This window comes from Lissotriton vulgaris, chromosome 10 (genome assembly GCF_964263255.1).
Source record: "Lissotriton vulgaris chromosome 10, aLisVul1.2, whole genome shotgun sequence".
Lineage (NCBI taxonomy): Eukaryota > Metazoa > Chordata > Amphibia > Caudata > Salamandridae > Lissotriton > Lissotriton vulgaris.
In genome coordinates, this window is record NC_141698.1 from 29032988 (window position 1) to 29055298 (window position 22311).

The 22311-nt window shown below is 43.6% G+C and overlaps 1 protein-coding gene across 1 annotated transcript in view; it reads right to left on the reverse strand.

Annotated features, from left to right (window-relative positions):
* SYCE1 (synaptonemal complex central element protein 1) overlaps nt 1-22311 on the reverse strand; it is a 121055-nt gene that overhangs the window by 25324 nt on the left and 73420 nt on the right. The window contains exons 6-7 of the mRNA XM_086940326.1: nt 5993-6047; nt 2356-2445 (exon numbers count right to left, since the gene is read on the reverse strand). Of these exons, the coding sequence (XP_086796452.1) occupies nt 2356-2445; nt 5993-6047 (145 nt within the window). The remainder of the gene's footprint in view (nt 1-2355; nt 2446-5992; nt 6048-22311) is intronic.

Genomic DNA, 22311 nt, shown 5'->3' on the forward strand with positions numbered 1-22311 from the left:
AAGAGCCTGACATTCCCAAAGGATTGATAAGCGTCTTTCCTCTGAAGGACTCACGTTTGCCCTTACAGTGTTAATGGATGCTACCAGATAATGTGAGGTCTGAACTGGGAGACGGACTTGCTGTGATTGATCTTAAGGCTGACATCTCTGTAGGAGTTTGCAAGTCCAGTTGTACTGAAGCTGAGCTTCCTGAGACGTAGACGCCTTGATTAGTCAATTGTCTAGGTATGGGTAGACAAATATCTTGTATCTCTGGAGATGGGCAGCCACTACTGCAATGCACTTGGAGAATGCCCTGGATGCTGACCTCAGACCAAATGGGAGGACTTGGTATTAACAATGGTCCTGCACCACTACGAACCTCAAAAACTTGTAATTCTTTCTAGCGATTGGTATATGAAAGTATGCGTCTTGTAGGCCGATAGAACAGAGCCGATCCCCTTGGTGCAATTGGGGGGAAATTTGGTGTAATGCCAGCATCCAGAACTTTTTTCACCGAATCCACTTGTTGGCTGTTTTGAGGTCGACAATGTGTCTGAATTCGTTGTTGTCTTTCTTCTTGACAAAAAAGTACCTCAAATAAATGCCTGCTCCTCGTTGTTAGAGAGGAACCAGTTCCACTGGCAACTTTTGTAAAAGGATGTTGACCTCTGCATGTACCAGCAGGATGGTAGCTGGATGGCCGCAGAGGTATTGTTGGTGGAGGATGAACCGCAGACAATATCCATTGCGAACAATATTCAGCACCCAGGCAGCTTGCGTTATGTTTTGCCACTCTGCCAGGTAATGTCATATGCTTACCCCCACTGGATTGGGAAACAGAACAGTGGGAAGTCAGAATTCAGAGATTCAATGCAGAAGGCTGTTGCACCCTTGAGCAGGCTGTTGAGTAAACCTCCCTTTAGGCTGCAGTCGTTGGTATGACTGATAGGGACGTTGGTGCTGCTGCTGCGCACCGCATTGTTGGCGGCCCTGATACCATTGAGAGGATTAACCCCTCTGGGAATAGAAGCGGCATTGACATGGCCAGAAAGATTTCCTCTGTTCCCTGGGTCTCTCTAGGCCGACTGCTTTGAGAGTTTCCATCTCTGCTTTCATCCTTGTAATATCTTCATCGGCATGACCCCAGAATGAGTAGTTCCAGAGAATTGTAGGTTCAAAATTCTCTGCTGTGATTCTGGCCTGAGGGATGTTAGGCGAAGCCAGGAGAGACTTGAAAGAGAGACACTGTGGCGGTACTCATGCGCTACTAATAAGAAGGAGTCTGCTGCAGCACTAATTATCTCAATCAAGACCACTAAACCCTCGTTTATGATCTCCTTGAAGTCTTCCCTCTTGTCTCTAGGGAGATGATCAACAAACTTGTTCATGGACTCCCACAGTGCTCAGTCATGTCTGCCTCGCAGGCAGTGGCTGGCTGCCTAAATGGAGGTTGTCACTGTGCCACACATCTTTCAACCCACAGAGTCCAACTTTTGGCTCTCTTTATCGGGAGAAACCGTAGAAGATGGGGTAGTGGGGGTTGTTTCTTTGCTGCCACGACAATCACAGATTCTGGTGTGGGATTTGTGCAAAGAAAAGCTGGATCCTGCTCTGGAGGGTGGAATTTCTTGCGGAGCCTGGATGGTGCTGTCTAAAACCAAGGAGGGAGTTAGAAACTGATCCATTTAACAACTGCTCCAGGGTCCCCACACGTGGGCTGGACTATTTAGCGCTTCTGACTATAAATGGAAATCCTCTACAAGAGAAGTACTTTTTTGTTCCCATCACTGCTTCAAGCTCCGCCTACTGACAAATGTGCACATCCAGTGAAATACCATGCAATAGCCAGTGCCTGAAGAGGAAAACCCTTCTGTATGCTGGAAGGTATGCTTTATGTGTTATGTTTAGTGGTGACATCAAGCTCTTGCCTAAATTCTAAAGCTGCAAAAACAACAGTTGATGGACAGAATGCAGAACAATGTCATACATTCACCCCAGTACAGGGTTCTGGGCCTAAATCCATCGTTTTCTTTGCTCACCACACCAGCCTAGTTCAGAAATGGCCATATGCAAATCAGCCTAGACCCTGTGCCTCATGGGAACAGTCCAGCCCGAACTGCCAAGCCATATCTTCCCTGGACCGGAATCAAGCATCCTAGGACCGGTTTCTGGCTATCAGCCGTCTTCAGCCAGGATAGCTTGACTCCAGTGGGGTGGAGAGCACGGAACTCATGTCTGAGCATACCCGTCCCACTCGGGGTGACAAATGCAAAAACAACAGTTGATGGACAGAATGCAGAACAATGTCGTACATTCACCCCAGTAAATTCTAAAGCTGAACATAGTCTGACCATAAAACATTTGTCTATGTACCTTTGCTTACTCTGTTTGAGTTTTTCTTCCTGGATCTGTGAAGTGAGCACCTCAATTCTCTGCTTGCATTCATCTGACAGCTTCTTTTGCCTGTGAAACGTGAAATTCAATAGTTAGGAGTATTGCATGATATACCCCATGCTAATACCTCATAGGTTACTAGGTGATGGGGCAAAAGTCTGCTTCACTTATCGCAGTTAAAGACTGAGGGACTAAATAACAAAGACATGTGTGAGTACAGGAAGCAGTACTCTTTTACATAAAACACATGCATTTACATACTCATATACATATCTTTGTGCATTGGGCCCAAAACATCTAAAATGGTAAGAAAATGGGAATATGTATATGCAATTAGTACAAACAGATAGGACTGACCTATTTGAACTTTTACTGATAAGGTGTTGGCATTGCAGGGCTGATTCATAAAAAGGAGTATGTAAAATTGCACTCCTGCAGTACTACTTCTTGTAGTCAGAAATGCTTTTGGCTAGCATTCTCCTGGTTTGGCAACAGCTCCCTCTTTGATATTATTACAGAACAGGTTAGTCTAATGATGACCAAGGCAGCATTTAGATCAAAATTGAGCCTTTACATTTGCTTTCAAGGCAAGTAAAACATTAGGATGGGCACAACATTCTACAAAAACAGTATCCATGTCCAAAGCAGACCTGCACATACTTCACCCAAAGTGATCCATTACCTTTGCAGATGTAACTTGGGAAATGTGTGCAATCTCAGATCATTCACAGGTCAAATCAGGCTGAAGAAGTCAGCTACAAACGTGCATGTTTTTAAGTAATCTCTCTTTAAACCCCGGAGAGGGAGGCAGTTCCCAATGGAGAAATGCAGCATTTCTCTTCATTTTAAGGCCTTACAGGTGTCAGCATGTCTCTTAGGGTCAGCGAAGCACTTTTCTTTTAAAGACCATAATATAAAGACATTGTAGTCTTTATAGTATGTTTACATCTATGCAGCCAGGAGATTCTTTAACCAAAACAATGCTAGCCTACTTTGCCGGATCGTACACTTCCGAGGCAGCACTGCCTGGCAGTGCCCTGCCCCCGAAGCAGGGCTTTAAATATAAAACCCTGCAACGCCCAGCTAGGGTCTCCTATCTACGCAGGACGTATACAAATATTGTTAAAAGCTGCAATGTCTGTCTACCTACCCACATTTTGAAATACATTATGGAAATTTGTATATTCTGAATTATAAGTGATTTGGATTCGAGTTGAACAAGTTTGCCCTTGCAAGTCCAAAATAATACCGGAGGACCAGGATTTAAATAAGAAGCACTTATTAGTAGAAACACAAACACAGGGTTTAATTCTTCGTACAAACGTTTAGCAGTTTGAGGGGGCCAGCTCTATGACAAGGATTTTAAATCCAAGCCAAATTTTTGACTTGGAGTTTGTACAACCGTTTGGTTGGCCATCATTTGTCTTCTGCTTATCATCTCCAAATGGATAGACAGAGAGAAAGAACCAATCAGACATTAGAACAGCACGTACTGTGGTTATTGAGTATGAGTTCCAGTTCTTGGGTTCAAGCACTTCAACTGGCAGAATCTGCCTACAATAACAGTATACACTCTGCAACTAAGGTTTCACCTTTCTATTTTTTGTTTGGGTAACATCTTAAGGCTTTTCCTTTCCTCAAGCATTGACAGCAGTTTCAGCTGTGAAAGCACATCATGATAACCTTGGAAAAATATGGTCTAATGCCAAGAATGAGTTGCAACAATACAAAGAAGTGATGAAGATTTAGCGTTCAGCACCTCATTATTAAGTAGGAGAACAAGTGTGGCTGGCCTAAAAAAAATCTACGATTGGCAGGGCTCTGTAAACTACAGCCATGCTATATAGGACTATATTGGATTTCCAAGGTAATCAACCCTGTTGCTATTAAACTAGAACTACCTAAAGAACATCAGATACATCCAGTGTTTCATACTACCCTCCTTAAATCCTATGATATCTCGTCATGAACAGAGCTGCCCACTCCACCTATAGTAGTAGAGGGAAAGGTTGAATAAGGCGTTTCATGCATTCTAGATTACAGAAGATAAAAAGACAGATTATAATACTTTGTTGATTGGGAGGAGTATATCCCTGAGGACAGGTTCTGGGAACCTGCAGATCAGGCGCATGCTCTTTCCCTTGTATGTAGATTGTATGCCCTTCATCCTTCAAAACCCCGCCCTGTAGTTCGGACCTTTGGGTGGAAGAACTGTTACACATCACGCTTCATGCCCTGTACATAGCCAGCCTCCGGTTTTGTAATGGAGGCTCTAAGCATTAGTTCAGATCTCTTTTTTAGGATTTGTTTCAACCATCACTACTCAGTATTTCATGTCATTATTAGAGGAGTGGTATAGGTGTAGTGTGGGTAGGATTACCCCCTTTTTGTTCTCACCCGTATTTCTCTGTGTTGGGCCCCTTTTACTAGCGCCGACCTCCCATGTAGATTGAGGGATTACGAGGAATGGAGGAGATTGGTTGGGCTGTCGTCACTCCAGCAATTTCGGATACTTAGGCTAGTGGGTTCTTGACACTCATCAGAAGGTATTGTACGAATACAAACCACCCACAATCAGTAGTAAGCTGGAGTTCCCACCAAATTTTTAAAATCTTTTCAGCAGGAGCAGAAAAAGCTGTTTGTAGACACTGTAAAGATTTAAGGTCTTCTGAACTGTATGGATTGTAAGCTGGAGATCCCACCAACGCAACTCTATACCGGTCAAAACTGAATGAGAGCTCCATATTCTGTAAATGGGAGATGATAACTAAGATTGGTTGGAAAACTAAAGAATTTAAGTGAATAAGAAAGAAGGAATAAACAGAGAATATTGATACAAAGAAAACAGTTTGGATTATCATTATTTTGGCATATATATTCACCTGAGGAGAACCTAGTGGTTCATGTGAAAGTGTGCAGAATGTTACCATAGACATCGGGACCCCCCGGTGTCTCACTTTTTGCAAGCTCCATATTCTGCTCACCCTTAGTACATACATCCATCAAAATTCACACTTCATAAAATTCCCTGTAAAATTCCTAAAAGCAATGCACGCCATGTGACTGGTCCACTACACTCTCACCATTCTTTAGTGCCCTACCAGGGCAGTCTTTGACTTCCACTACTGCCCACCAATGATGAGATTTAACATTATGCCATCAAAGGCGTCAAGGTCAGCAGCAAGCAGACGAGGCAAAACGTCCTAATTAGAACTAGGGTAAACCACTCATAATGTATGTTTTTTTTTCTCCAAGAGACTGTTTGCAGAATTGATTTATTTTTTAAAATATTTTTAGCAGGATAAGAAAATCCAGTTTTTAGCAACTGCAAAGATTTTAGGTCTTCTGTATCCTATGGATAAAGTTTGCAGTGGGTGGGAAAAGGGAAAACTCCTCTCACAACAAACTACTAAAATGAATGCCTAACAATGCAGAGGTCTCAGGGTGAAAATATGTCATAAACATAAATGAAATATATATATATACATTTTCCTGCTTTACTTCGACAAATATTTTGTATACCGGATCAATTTTCTGTCCTTCAGGCCCGGTCCCTATAAGTATTATTTGTGGCATTTGCTGTAGACAATATATGAAAAGAAGCAGGATAAACTACCTCTGAGTTTCAGCTTCCCTTTGTTCACATTGCAACTGAAGTATTCTGCATGCTTCTGTAAAGAGAACAGAAATCATTGTGAAACAATTCTGCAATCCCTGTATCACCACCACTTTTTGAAACCTTTATCTGTAACTACAGCGGAGAAGCTTTTCATATTTTTGGCTATGAAGCTTATGTGGACAGGTAGTAGCATATCATTTAGAATTAAGAGATAGGCAACTACAAATAACGGATGTTTCTTACTGAAGAGTTCTGATTGAAATCAAATGGACAAACACAGGAAAGCTGAGAAGTCCTTAAGACATGAAGTCGAGAAATTGCCATTGTTCAACTGTTTGGCTCACAAAAAGGAGTCTGGCTGGTGGTGAAGGAGCAAATTGATAACCAAATATGACCACAATCTCTTATACACAGTATTTTTTGATGAACATATGGTGGGTTCGAAAACTTCATCTGGATTGTACAGAGTCTCTGAAAATTAATGCCTTATTAATACAATTATGTTTGTCGAGGCATGGCCAAGGAGGCCAATATGGCACTCTAGAGAGGCTCCACACTGGCACCATGAAATCCTGTAGTATTCTCTAGCACACTGTCCCTAAAGGCTCATCAGACTGGCCTCAGAGTATCCTGCTGCACCAAGGAAAATTACTGAATCCATCTGCGCCCCTGGTGGTCCAGGAGAACAAGGAGTAGTAAGCAAAGACTGCTGGAGATTCCAACTTTGAGTTCAATACATATTTCCAAGCGGGGGAGACATTAACAATACAGGGGCATTACGCCACTTACAGAAAGACCCCAGAAACGTGAAGCAGGGAAATGCTAACCTTCGAAAAGTTTTTAAAGAAGGAAGGAGTTAGGTCCTTGTTCAATGGGGAAGGCTGGACCTTGTAAATAGTTTTATACAACAAAAATTGCCACCCCACCCATTCCATTAGCCCTTGATTATAGGCAACACATCAGCTTCAGTCGGATATGTTAGGTATTTTATTTACCTTTGTTTTCAAATCTTTTCATCAAAAAATCATAACTTCTCATGGCAGAGAAGGAACACTACACATATAACAAATAAATACATTAACAACAATACAGTATTTACAACGTGAACAAAATCACAAAGTGAATCATACAAAACAACTGTACCAATTTCAGGATGTTCAAAAAAAGGTGCAAGATAAATATGCAAACCTCAATGACCATAAATGAACGAAGTTTTTGAACAATATTCGACAGATTCACATTAACAAGGAGATGTCACATTACACAAATGTTGTAATTCTACAAACTCTCAGTGATCAAAAATTACGTCTCCTTTCATGCCGACGCGTTTCGAACTCCAAACAGTAGTTATGGGTTCTCTTCAGGGCCTGGTTGCTTTCTGTCTGTATGTGTGTGCAAGAAAGGTAACAGTATGTGAATGTCAGTATGTAACCTCCTTATTTCACACTGCTAGTGATGTACCACATTCAAAAGTGATAGTACCTTATTTGTCGCTGTAGTTCTCATATAGGATTTTGTGCATCAATGGGACTGTCGTCTGAAGGAAGTGAACACTGAAAGGTACGTTCAGCAGTGCTTTGACATGAGGTCACAGCAGAGCTAGCTAGCATAGAACGATGCTTGAAATTGATTTTTTTAATTTAACTTCCTTCAGACGACAGTCCCATTGATGCACAAAATCCTATATGAGAACTACAGCGACAAATAAGGTACTATCACTTTTGAATGTGGTACATCACTAGCAGTGTGAAATAAGGAGGTTACATACTGACATTAACATACTGTTACCTTTCTTTCACACACATACAGACAGAAAGCAACCAGGCCCTGAAGAGAACCCATAACTACTGTTTGGAGTTCGAAACGCGTCGGCATGAAAGGAGACGTAATTTTTGATCACTGAGAGTTTGTAGAATTACAACATTTGTGTAATGTGACATCTCCTTGTTAATGTGAATCTGTCGAATATTGTTCAAAAACTTCGTTCATTTATGGTCATTGAGGTTTGCATATTTATCTTGCACCTTTTTTTGAACATCCTGAAATTGGTACAGTTGTTTTGTATGATTCACTTTGTGATTTTGTTCACGTTGTAAATACTGTATTGTTGTTAATGTATTTATTTGTTATATGTGTAGTGTTCCTTCTCTGCCATGAGAAGTTATGATTTTTTGATGAAAAGATTTGAAAACAAAGGTAAATAAAATACCTAACATATCCGACTGAAGCTGATGTGTTGCCTATAATCAAGGGCTAATGGAATGAGTGGGGTGGCAATTTTTGTTGTATAAAACCTTCGAAAAGTGGCATTTCCAAAATAATAATTTAAAATCCGACTTTACTATTAAAGAAAATTACATTTTAAATTCCAATTAAAAGAAATATTTCAGTAGCTGCTCCCTAACTGAATTTATCACTTATTAATAAGGTGAGCGCGTGTTAAGAGCATGCAACGCTAGCCTTGCCACAGTGAAAAACTACTTTGGAGGATTTGTACTGCTAGAGCATGTAAAGGATATTAAAGATATACATCCAACATTTTTAAATACCATGCATCATGCCCTATGAGGATGTAAGGCCTTCCTTAATGGTGACTTAGACGTACAAGTATTAAAAAGGAACGCTTAGGTCTGGCAAAAGGTTTAATTTACTAGATTGCAATGGCAGTTTAAAACTGCACTGAAAGATGCAATGGCAGGCCTCGGCCATGTTTTAGGTAGCTACTTTAGTGGGTGGCACACTGAGTGCCACCATCCACTAGTAGTATTTAATTTACAGGCCCCTGGTACACATTTGCCAGTGGGAGAGCCATTAGTAGCCCAGGGGGAGCTGGCTGCTTACAGAAAGGTCTCAGAAACTTTGGGCAGGGAAATGCACATGTTACACAAGTTATTTTGCACATCTATATGCAAATCAGTCTTGACCTTGCTTCAATAGGAACATCCAACCCGAACTTCCAAGCCAGGTCCTCCCTGAATCAGAACACAAGCAACCCAGGTGGCTGAGTTTAATTCAAGCATTCCATCCATCACCTTGTTATTTTTAAACTTTTTTAAAGTTGCATTTCCAAAACAATATTTTAAAATCCGACTTTACCATTAAAGAGGATTTTAAATTGCAAATAAAATGAATGGGAGAAGAATTTCTCTAGCCACACCCAAACTGCATGAATCCATTATTAAATGTGAATAAGATGAATCAGTTTTAGTCCCTGGAAGGCTAGACTTGCCACAGTGAAAAACGACTTTGACGGGTTTTCGGATCCAGGACATGTAAAGGACATTAAACATACACATCCCACTTTTTAAATATCATGCTCTCTACCATATTAGCATTTCAGGCCTATCTTAGGATTCACTTATAGGTATTAAAAAGGAATGTTTAGGCCTGGCAACAGGTCGAAAGGGCACCTTAAAACTGCACTGCAGTCTGCAATGGCAGGCCTGAGACAAGTCTTAATGAGCTACTTTGGTGGGTGTTACACTGGGTTATACAGTTCACTAGTAGCCCTTGATGCGTGTAGAACCGTATGCTTGGGATTTAAAAGTAAATTAAATGTACCAGTCGTGTGTATGGCTAATTTACCAGATTTAACCGCTTTGCCGCTGCAGACATTCCACCGGGGTGCGGCCGAATATGACACCCACTGTGACGTTGGACGGCCTGGGGGCCCGCCGATGCATCGAAAAGGTTAAAGAAAAGACATCACATACTTTACCACAGGTTGGGAGGGGTAAAGTGTGCAGAATACTAATGCCAACAAAACAGGTTCAGCTACAGAAGGCAAACATCTGGGATGATGCTACAAATAGGGCAGATTTCCAACATCTCCTCTCTTCAAAATATTCAGAGATGAATTAAAAACCTCAGGGGAACCATGGCAGCCCTGAGGGAAGGACTGAACTTGGAGTTTGGATGCCTCTGAGATGCAGATATCCCTGGGCCACGTACATAAGTGTTCAAATGGGTTGGGAGACCTATCCCTAGATATACCGTATGCTACAAATCGATCCAATCATGTGCTCTGCGCACCAAGTGGGGGTTTTCTCTATCCATCAGTTTTGTTACCGTCTAAATGCCCTGGTAAAGGGGATGGCAAAGGAGCCCGGAGAACAATACGCTGATAGCTAGTCTATACTGCAGTGGGGCGGCACGGTAGCCTACAGTTTACTGCCGATGATTACTGTTCGAAGTACTTGGGGGAAGGGATGATGCACAGTGCCTAAGTTCACTTTTTAGTTCTAATACTTTTGATATATCAAGAGATCCTACAGTCCCCTTCATTATCACTAGGCGTGGTAGGGAATAGGCAAACTCTAAACAAGGGGCAGATCATCCCCAAAGGAAGTAGCTTTCCTGGAACATCAATGTTTTTTTAAAATAAATTTAAAAGGATGGTGGTGCTAAAGACTGCAAAACAGATTTAGGATATGGACTTGCTAGGAAATAACTACCAACCCCTTTGCACACACGGCTATGGCTCGGCATACCACTGGGCCTTGCATATGGTTCTACAGGGGTAGCAATTATATTCAAACACCAATTCCCATATTAAGTTGTCTACACATGACCAGACAAGCTACTAAGATACATGGTAATATCCGGCCCACTGTATGGGGACACTGTAATGTTTATGAACACATTAGCTGCTTCCCTGCTGCCAGTACCTTTCCTGCAGCGAATAGGCTCACTACTACTTGAGGTTCCGTCAGGATTAATACTAAATAGGGTTAAATGTAATGGCCTCATGGACAAGACAAATGGCACAATCTAGCAGCTAAACACACCTATCTGTTTCATGACTTCAGATGGACATTGTGATGTCTGGCGACAGTGACTCTCATTACAGCATTTAATATCTGCACAATGTAATGTCTGTCAACTAAAGAAAGTATAAGCCACGTTTTGTTTTTTGCCCCGCATGTAACAAGCCAAGAAGCAAATGGATTTACCCACTGTGTAACCACTTGGTCTTTAGAAGGCATATCAAGGCTTTAGGGGTGTTGAAGGGTGATACATCTACTTTCACTGTGCTTATATTAAGTAAATACCTATTTTCAGTAGGGCTGATAAGGATAGAAAAAGGCCAAACATTTTAAGTCTGGATGAGCTGGTCGATTGGCAAGCACGTCGGGACATATTAAGTGTAGATGTTCCCTCTTTTATGACCAACCAGGAAATGAATGAATTGCCTAGCCTCACAGAAAATACCTGCCAGCTCCAGGCGCATTTTCCTTTCGTTTAAAGTAAGTCTTTTCTTTTAAATATAATTTGTTATTAGGATGCATTTTATGAAGTGCACCAGTATACATTTGAAATATAAAATTATAGTTTGTTTGATTTATGGCATCTGTATTGTATTTTCTTATAGCTGGTTTTAAGGATTATATAAAACTATGGAGTATCTCCATAATACTGTGCCTGCAATAGCACTTTATTTAGTATAGCAGCCCCTGGAGGGAGGGTGCTGCTTTGAGATGGAATGCTACTAACTCCTATTTCCCACATTGTATTTTCTTTCTATAGTTTTATATGCTAAAAGGGTCTATTTAAAGTGATTTCCCTATATATCGCCGACCTCCCTAAAGCTATCCTATCAACCAGTAATGGTATTGCTCCACTTTTGGGGAGAGCTCCAATAGCGTGCTTAATGTACGCAGATGATATTTTAATCTTGGACCTCACCCCAAAAGGTTTGAATAACCGCTTACAAGCCCTGTCCTCCTACGCTAAGGCTCACTTTTTAAAACTAAATATCTCAAAGAGTAAAATAATGTGCTTTCAGAGAAAGAGAAATTCCAAATATGAAAATTATTATTGGTCCATTGGGGGTGAAAGATTAGAAGTAGTGAAATCTTATCCCTTCCTTGGTAAGATTGTCATGAACAATCTTAGTGAAAAAGCCCACACGGAGAATAACAGCAGAAAAGCCTTCGTTCAAGGGAAGAGTCTTATTTCCCTTTACAAAGCGACTGGCAGAAGGCATTTTTCCATATTGCTCGAGGTTTTCCGAGCAAAAATCCCTGCATCTCTAATCTACGGATTAGAAATAGTGGATATGGCATGCTGGAATTTTTTGGATTCTACTGAAGGGAAAATATTACGCAATTTAGCCTCTGTCAATACCGCAAATTCTACGTCCTCTTTAAGAGAATTTGGATTGCGTGGCTCTCGGGCTCAGGCATCTGCGAGTGTGGTGCGTTGGGTTTATAAAATTACAAGAGGAATGCCTGGCACATTGAGATATCTAATAAAAAGTGAGCTGTTGGGTTCCTTTAATGCTCATTCCTCCATTGTGAGGAATTTCCGACAGGCTGTTACACTACTACAGCTAGACGAACAAAGTCTCTTTACATTATCTGACACCCAACTGAAGTTATCTTTAAAATCCGCTTCTTGGGAGCTGAGCTTTAGAGTTGATAGTGGGACAAGTAAAGCGGTGAGAGGAATGTTCCCTATTGGTAAATTTTGTAAAATAAAAACTCCCCAACCATACATATGCTGGAATCTTCCTCATGGAATTAGGCGATTTATGCTGCTGTTAAGATATAATTTGCTCCCGTTAAATTGCCTTCTGTCCAAATGGTATGGTAGTTCAGATGTCTGTAATCATTGTAATCTTAATACCCAGGATATGTACCATGTTGTCTTCGTTTGTCCGGCCCTTATGGCATTTAGACGTAAATGGCTAAGACCTATGTGCCTCCAACTGGGTATTCGTACTGCCTTTGATTTCATTGAAGCAATGCTTAATCCCCCTGATGAAATGTTTTGTTTTAAATTATTTTATTTCTTCAAATGCTTTTTAACATTATATTGATTACTTAATACTATGTATATTTCCTTTGTATTTTTTATGGGAATTTGTTGTATGACTTCATGAATTTTTATGTGGATCTCTTTTGAGTTCCGTTATCATAATAAATAAATTTGAAATTTGAAATATTTAAAGTGATGTATTATATTGTGAAATGAAATGTTCTTATTGAGTGTATGTTTTATGGAATGCAATTTCTGAAATAAACATTTACTATTACTACAGCTTGGCTATACATTTTTCTCTGGCACACACAAATCCTTCTCCTAGATAGACCATTTTTTCATCTCAATAATCAACATGGCCAGAGTCAAGGGTTTTGTAGTTACCACAAGAGGATATATCACATCGCATCCCTGTGTAAGTTTCATTAGCAAGGGGGACAGTCAAGCATTTATTGTATGTAGAGCGTTAGCACCTGGTATTTGACAAGGTAAGAGTATGGAAAAGAATGTGCAGACAGATTAAATATTTCTTACAAAAGGCTCAGTGGATTCCCCAACCACTGTGTGGGAAGCAATCAAGCTGGTACTAAGGGGCAGGAAATAGGGTTTAACTCTAAATTCAATCGGGAAACCAGGAACAAGCTTTTCCAACTTGAAAAAAGAGTCTTCAAGGCAGAAGAGGTGTGAAGGGATAAAAAGCATCCTTGGGCGCTTCGACTGATGATCTAAAACAGGGACATCTTGAGTGGTGTGTAAACGCAGAACCGCCTGTCAGTAGTTCTACTAAGTTTCCAAACAAAAAGGAAAAAACAATATTGTTGAAAAAAGTTGAGATATGTTCAGGAAATCAGGAATTAGCTCTGTACCAGCTGTAATAGAAGAGAAGATGGTCAAAGGATACTACTCTTGGTCTGTCTGCCGGGTTTAGCAAAATTGAGTCCATGTTTGGAATGTGTTACGAGCTGGTGGAGCTTGATAATAAAACGAAGAAAATTAGCTGTGATGAGAGAGATCCTGAAGAAGACTAAACTGTGCATTTTCTTTTGTGAAGGAGTTTGCCATTGCAGTGGTTTCCTAACTTCTAAGACCTTGCAGTGGTTACTGGTGTACGTATTCTTACTTTAGTTGGTGATATGCTTAAGTAGGTGGGATGTCATTAATAGTAAGAGTAAAAAGTCTGAAATTTTGTCTTTGATTCTGTGAGTCTGACTAGGGTTCCTCCAACAGGAATATGTTATGGGATAGTAGTTCTTCCATCTAGCTGTGATTGTCTTAAGAGCAATTGCTGTAATAATGTCAAATAGTCTCATTTAAATATTTTTGAGGCTAGATGGTCATCCAGAGTTTCGAGAAACAGCTCTTTCAAAAGTAGAATAGAGCTAAGAGCAACATGGTTGATAATGGCTCTTAATACATCCACCCTATATTTGGCAATATTTTACCAAAGAATTGTTTGACTGTACCGTCTGACTATTCACATCACCAGCATAGGTTATTTTGAAGAAGGCCAGCCTTGTGAAGGTGATCGCAGAGGAATTAAATATATTGATTGTGTGATAGATGCAAATTTGGATCAACGGTGGACACTTTTCTAAATACATTCCTGTGTAGATAATGACAAGGGATGTTTAATGCAGTATCCCTGATGACCTAATGAATGGCCTTATATGTATCAGAGCTTCACGTAGAGGAGTTCAATAAAGTCGATGAAGTAAGAAGATAACATGTGCCTTACACATTGTTTTTCCTGGTAATGACTCTTCATACTTCGAAACGTCGTTTATTGCAAACATATGAATGAGGGCTACAATTTGAAATATTGCGTAAGGAACACTTACTTCCCTGCAGTTCTACTTCCCCTCCTCACTACAAAGACCTAATCACTCAATGGTCCAACCCACATCTCATGTCACTGAACTTATTAAAAAATATATACATCGGAGGGGCGTGGCTAGCAGCCGAGCAAGATGGCTGCTGCTTAGAAGAGCTCCGGGGAAGCAGTAGCATTCCGCATCAATCTGCTAACTTATCTGTCGCAAAATTATGCTCCAGGGGCTCTCGCTGGTGTTCGGAGGCGAGCGACGTCTGCAGGTACAACTCCAGTCATATTCTGAAGCTGGGAAGGCGTGTTAGTCGAGTGAGGACTGCGGCGGCCTACGGACCCGTCTGAAGCCGGGGACTCGATTGGCGGACACTTGGATGGCAGGGCGCTGCGGCAGCGGGGGCGCGAGAGCTAGCGTGAGCGACCCGAGATCAACGACACCGGAGGAGCTCCCGATCCCGTCCGCCGCCACCCCCCCTGGGTTTCAACACCGGTGCCCACAGGAGTGGTGGGACCATACGGCACCAAATAGCACCGACACAAGAGGCACCCTGGGCGACGGGCTGAATGGGGCATTGGAGCGGAGACGACCCGTGTGGGGATGCGGCCATAGCTGATCATCGGCCCGCGATCTGGACCCCAAGGAGAGCAGACACGAGGTGAGGCCTGCCCACAGAGGGGAAGCCGGGGACTCAATTACTTGGCAGACCCGCACTTTGGATAGTGCCGGAGACAAAGGGGTCCCCCATCGCAGTGGGAAAAGCACACAATCGTACCGCACCAGGCGAGGGGCCCAGTGCAAACCCCCCTCCCCCACCCCCCATATCGCTGTCTGGGATCCTGACTGGAAGGTGGGGGCGGTGAGACCCAGTTATCCGCGCCCAATGGCCGCATTGCGACGCCAAATTGAAATACAGACGGCATCTGCACTATGTTAGGGGCACAAAGCTGACAACGTGCAGGACCGCAGAGGTACTGGCCGAACAATGACCCCCCCCCCCGTTAACCCACCGGTGGTGACACCACATCATCAAGAGGCGCCCTGAGAACGCCAGCAGGCCGTGTGGAACGAGAATCTCTGTGGTAAGCAACGGCCTGTAGCGGGGTGCACCAACAGTTAAGGGGAAAGATGGCGGGCAGGGGCCCACGGACTTCGGCCACCCAGCAAAAGTTAGATAAATATGCATACGGAAAGGACTTCCCGCCACTGCCTGAGCGAAGGGAGCCGACGGACAAGCCCACGGGGGGAGAGGGCGCACAAAAAGTGACCTTGGAGGATATAATGGTAGCCCTTACCAGTGTCCAAGCAACAGTGGGGACAATATCAACAGATGTCTCTTTCTTAAGGGCGGACTTCCAAAAAATTACGGCCAGGGTCTCTGAAGTAAAACAAGTCACCAAAGCTCTAGTGAAAGATACAGCAACCCTGCAGAAAACAGTAACTCGGCTGGAGGCAGAGAACAAACTGATGGTGGCAAAACTGGACGACCAGGAAGGGCGCTCCCGCAGAAATAATGTCCGAATTACTGGAATCCCTGAAAGCGAAGGGAGCCCGGCAATGGGCCTATATGTTGAGGATCTCATAAAATCACGGCTCCAACCCAGGGGCTTATCAGCCTTCTTTTCAGTCGAAAGAACCCACAGAGTTCCCGGGGGGGAAGCCCAAACCCGGGGCCCCCCGTACACCTGTACTTGCCCGTATTTTCAACTTCTTAGATAGGGGCACTATATTACAAACCGCCAGAGTCGCACCCCCGATCCGAATCCAGAACGCAACTGTGTCTTTCTTTCCGGACTATACAATGGCGGTCTCTAGGCGCCGCCGGAGCTTCATGGAGGTCAAAAAAGAACTGAGAGCCAAAGACTTGCCTTACTCAATGTTTTTCCAGGCAGAACTGAGAGTTGTGGCAGATGGCAAGACATGGTGTTTTGACACACCTGAGGAGACGCACGACTGGCTCGAGGGCTGGCGACAAGTAGGTGGGTAAAGCGCAGGGACAGAAGCCAACACCGCCGTGGCATAGCTGAGGAAACTGAAGACCAAGAACAACTACGGGCTGCGGAAGAACAACTACAACAGAATGAAGCTGAAGAACAAAGTTAAGAGAGAACTTTGGTTTTGAAAGACAACCGCAGTGTGAAGACACGTACCTGGAATATAGTGCAATGGCGCCTGCTTTGGACGCTAAGCTGCAGCAGTCTTTGGGGGGAAGGGAAGGACTACGCCTCTCCTTGGACTTCTTACCCCTTCACACAAGTACTTTTTGGGGTTGGGATCGAGCACTCTGCTAAGTTGGGGAGGCGGGCAGTTCTGAGTCCGTCGGGCAGGGAGGCTAGGGCGGGAGAATGGGTTGGTACACGGGGGTTTTCGATGTTCATGGTTTTAGTTTACAAAGGCAGTCAAAGGTTGGCAGCATACCCACGAGTAGACATACGTGCACAATACACGGGCAAGTCAATATTTGCTTCCTATGGCTACCGCGCATATGGCGACACTAATCCCAGCTGAGCACACTTCAGAGTTGCCCCCTAACACTCAGGTTGCCCCCTAACGTTACTTACGGGCCTAGTGCTGCAGGCTCTAAAGCGTTACGCCCCAACGTTGCCTCTCCTGCAGGAAACACACCTCACTGGCACTGCCTGTAGGACACTGGATAGGTGGGAATACAAGATGGTTGTTCATTCGGAATTCTCGTCAGGCTCCAGGGGTGTAGGCATTTTGATGCGGAAACACTGCTCCTTCATAGTACATCAAACGAAAAAGGATGATCAGGGGAGGTTTGCAGCCCTCCTGGGTCAAGGGGAGGGCAAACCGGTCAATGTGGTTTCTGTATACGTCCCCCCTGCCCTGCATGCGATAGCGCTCCCAGCCCTTGGCAAGTTTCTGCTTACTCTACCGGAGGGGGACGATCTAATTGGGGGGGATTTTAATGCCACTATGGATAACAACCTAGACAGGTACCCAGTAAGGACACAGACGCCCGGGGTCTCCCGCCTGCAGAGTTTCATAGAGGCGCTTGGGCTTACTGATATCTGGAGGCACCACCACCCCACGACACGACAATATACTTTTCACTCACACGCCCATAACAGCTTATCTAGAATAGATTACTTCCTGACCTCAGTGACGGTCTTCAGAGTGTCGACGAAATAACGATAAAGCCCAGAGGTGTTTCAGACCACTCGCCGATAATGTTAACCTTTTCATATCACCACGAGACCCGTAGGCGGGCCTATCCTATCTACCCGGGCTACTTGCAGGTCCCGAAAGTTCGGAAAGAGATCCTCAAAGCCACAAAACACTACTTTGTAGAAAATACTCCATCAGTTAGCTCTCCATCAATTGTATGGGAGGCTTACAAGACCGTCATTAGGGGACAAGCTATAGTTTCTATTGTAGGGTACAAGCGAGAGAAGCAGAAATAACTACTAGACCTAGAGCTAGAATTGCATGCCCCCACGCCAGCATCCACTTAAACTACAACAGTACAGAGACCATTTGAGAGAAGAGACGAAATCGAACCTCACGGCCACCAAACATAAAATATACAATGTAGGGGACAAAGCTGGAAAGCTCCTGGCCTGGCTAGACAAGAGGGAACGGGGCACCAAGGGAATAGCACAGATACAGACAGAGGATGGGCAGATGACAGCAGATCCACGGGTAATAGTACGTACACTGGCAGGACATTTTCAGAAAGTCTGTACCTCAGCATCTGTGATGACGGAGGAGGAAGCGATGGCCTCCATTAAAGACATAGTAATGCCCAAGCTTACCCCGGAGGCAGCCCTCGAGCTCAAGGCAGATCTCACGGTAGAGGAACTGCAAACGGCGATCAGCTAACTACAATCAGGCAAAGCAATCGGACCAAATAGGGTACCGATTGAATTATACAAGAAAACGGCGGAAATTACTAGCCCACATTTACTGCGAGTGTACACCGACAGCCTGGAGAGAGGGGACCTGCCACTTGACCAACGGTTAGCTACTATCGTGGCAATTCTTAAACCTGGGTAGCCTACGACTGACTGCACCTCTTACCGTCCAATCTCATTGATCAATGCAGAAGTCAAAATACTTGCAAAGTTGTTGGCGATTAGGCTGGCACCACACCTCATGCATCTAATCCATCCAGATCAGTCTGGTTTTATGCCGGGCAGAAACACTGCACTGAACCTCAGACACCTACATGGGGTGATGGCTAGAATTCCATACCTGCAGGAACCAGCAGTTGTGATCTCCCTAGACGCAAGGATGGCGTTTGACATGGTCGAGTGGAATTTCCTATTCGCGGTCCTTCACCATCTGGGCTTCGGCCCCAAATTTTGTGCATGGGTTCGCCTTTTGTACACCAAACCTCTGGCATATGTTACGGCCAACGGACACATCTCTGACAATATCCCACTTGCTAGAGGGACGCGCCAGGGGTGCCCCCTGTCGCCGATACTTTTTGCTTTGGCGTTGGAGCCCTTGGCGGCATGGATCAGAAGGGACCCAATAATACGGGGCCTTCAGTGGACGGATGGGTGGGAGGACTGCATCTCCCTTTACACGGACGATATATTAGTGTATTTGACTAACCCCAGACACTCCATACAGGTACTCCTTAAGATCTGTGAAAGCTTTGGAAAGATATCCGGATACACTATCAACTGGTCCAAATCTGTTATGTACATACTTCATGGCCCCCCACCACACCTCCCGCTGGTTGTCCGCTCTTAATCTCACATGACTCATTTAAATATTTGGGCATTCATGTCACGACTAGCCCTGATGAGTTTTTCTCCAAAAACTAGACGCCCCGTTGGAGCGTCTGAAGAGGGATGTAACACACTGGGAATCACTTCCATTGACACTGTTGGGGAAGGCAGCGCTGTTCCAAATGATGGCGCTGCCCAGATTCCTATATGCTCTTGAGAACACGTCACTTGCTGTACCTCTAAAATACTTTAAGCGAATTGCGGCACAGGTATCCACGCTGCTATGGGGCAATAAGCCAGCACGTATTGCACAGGTGAAGCTGAACCGGGGATGGTACGACTGCGGGGTGGCACTCCCTAACATCCAGTTATATTATTGGGCTGCACATCTAAAAGTCATTAACCAATGGATACATGCCTCCCAGGCTGACCCACCATATAGGGCAGACAGGTTTCAGCTGGGTACAGGAAATATACTATCAGCCCTCTATAATAAAGGTCAGGTCTTAAAGCTAATAGGACCCACGAAGTACACAGTCACGATATGGCACACAGCACAGACACGGTTGGTATGGAAGGGAGTCATTACCCGACTTACTCCGCTCTGGGATACTAAACGACTGGGACACCTTAGGAACAGCAAGGGCTTTGAGCAATGGGACACCATAGGCATCTCCACAGTGGGCGACCTGTGGGACAATGGGACTGTGATCCCGTTTGAACAACTTCGGCGACAGTACGAGCTTGCACCGTCTGAAGCTTTCCGTTATGCACAGATAAGACATGCACTGTTTGCAGCTCTGCCGCAGGACACGGAGGTGCCTGAGGCCTCCCCGCTGGAGGATAGACTGCTGACGTACTATATGCAAACGCGAGCCACATCTTTCACTTATCGTAAATTAATCAACAATCTACCAGACCCTACAACCTCTCTAAGAGAAAAGTGGATGGGTGACGTAGGAGATCTAGATGAAACGGAGTGGCAGGAGGCATTGGCTTCACCCAAAGAGGTGGGTATACCCTCACGTCTCAGACTAGAACAGCTCAAGATACTACAACGCACATATCACACTAGATGCACTTTGTACAAGATGGGCAAAGCACAGCATCCATACTGTCTTAGAGAGTGTGGGGAGGAAGGGACATTTTTCCACACAATGTGGCACTGCCCCAAGATAGCTGATTACTGGAAAAAGATACTGAGAACGGTGTCGCAGACGAAGGGGGTATCATTAGTTCCAGAACCGCGCAGGTGCGTGCTAAATGTATGGGAACCCAATGATCTTACGTGTCTGGCGCAAACATGGGCCACAATGGGGCTGATGATGGCTAAATGTTAAATAGGGCAGAAATGAGGTGCGGCGGAGTTGACGTCATTGGCGGCACGGTGTGCAGACATGGACTTGGCCACGATGGCCGAAAGGACGGTATTTATCAATCAAGGATGCCCCCAGAAATGGAACAAGATATATGGGGCGTGGAATAGGTACCAGGGGGATATATGTGAGCCACCACCAGATTGTGATGAAGAAAGTTCAGAAGATAAGCAATAATATATGTATTAGGACAGATCATGATGGGAGTGCCTGGTGAATTGATTGTGATCAGACAGATAGGTGAAGACATCAAACGTGATTTGCTGCTGTGGTTATGTTTGCTAACTGTAATATGTAATTATGTACAACCTGACTATTCTGCCAAAGTTATTAATGAAAATAAAAAACAGATTTGCAAAAAATATATATATATCTCATTTTTCATTCGAAAAGTACATTTCTAAACACAAAATAAAGTTTTAAACAGACTCATGCAGCCAAGTTTTGTTTATATTACTTATTAAAAGAATCCAACCTTAAAATCAAAAATGTAAGTACACAGAGAAAAGTGACAAGAAAACTCACAAATCTTTTCTAAAGGACCAAAGACCGAAAGGAAGGGCAATGTAGGTAGACAGGCTGCAGCCGACAAGGGCTGGAAAGATGGCATTTCTATTCTAATGAAGAGCACTCTAACAATATCCCAGCTTGCCCTACTAGTTACGTCAGTTTTCTCTGTAAAGGGATCAAGGAACCTGAGAGATTAGAAGTTAATTTCCTTGTATGTTCTCCAGGAGGGGTGAGGGCGCTTATGACTTTAATGACAATTCCCCTGAAAAACAACTAGCATTACAGTTAGGTAACCATTCCTTCTCCTCCTGGGGATCTGCATTGATAGCCGTAGGAAATAAATACAGTAGCAAGCCCAATCCTATAAAAAAAAGAGAAAATCAGAAAAATAAACTGCTCTATCCAAAAATATTCCATAGGAAAGTGTTGTCCACTACAGGTTTTGCCCTGGAATCTGGATCAAGTACAACCTAGAGTACACAGAGTCCAATGTCTCAAGGACTTTTCCCTTCAGTTTAGTACCAGCTCTGCTGAAAGGTGTAATACTCTATTGGATATTGTTCTCTTTGGTGTTGAAAGTTGTTTCTCCGTCAAGTACTTTGGCATCAAAGAGCATTTCTGTGTCATTTTCCTTGGATCGAGATGTAGACCAGGAACGTCTTCAAACTGAGTTCTCTCTATGGCTACCCCTCTCGGGGAGTTTGAGGTGGCAGAGTAAGCTATCATGGAGGAACCCACTCTGTACATGCTCATAAGATCTTCCTGAGGCAAATTCCTATGGTCTCCCTAAAGGAACTGTAATCTAACTTTCGTCCTTCGGAGTCGTCCTGGACATTTTTACAGAAAGACATCCTTCAAGTTGATGAGATTTTAGCAGACAAACACTATACACATTGAGAGGAACTATCTGTCTTTCCTTCCACACGAAGGGTGCGCTGCAAACATACGGTGGCATTCACTTGTAAAAATTAAAAATCTTTTGATGAAACAAAAAAAAGTAACAATCCCAAAAGATAACAACTGAAGTTTGTTTTTGTAAGGTGGGGAATAGTTTTCAAATCAAAAAACACACTGTGCTGCAACATATTTCACCAGTTGCCAGCAAAAAACTATTCTGTCACTGGGAGGGCATGATTAAAACAGCT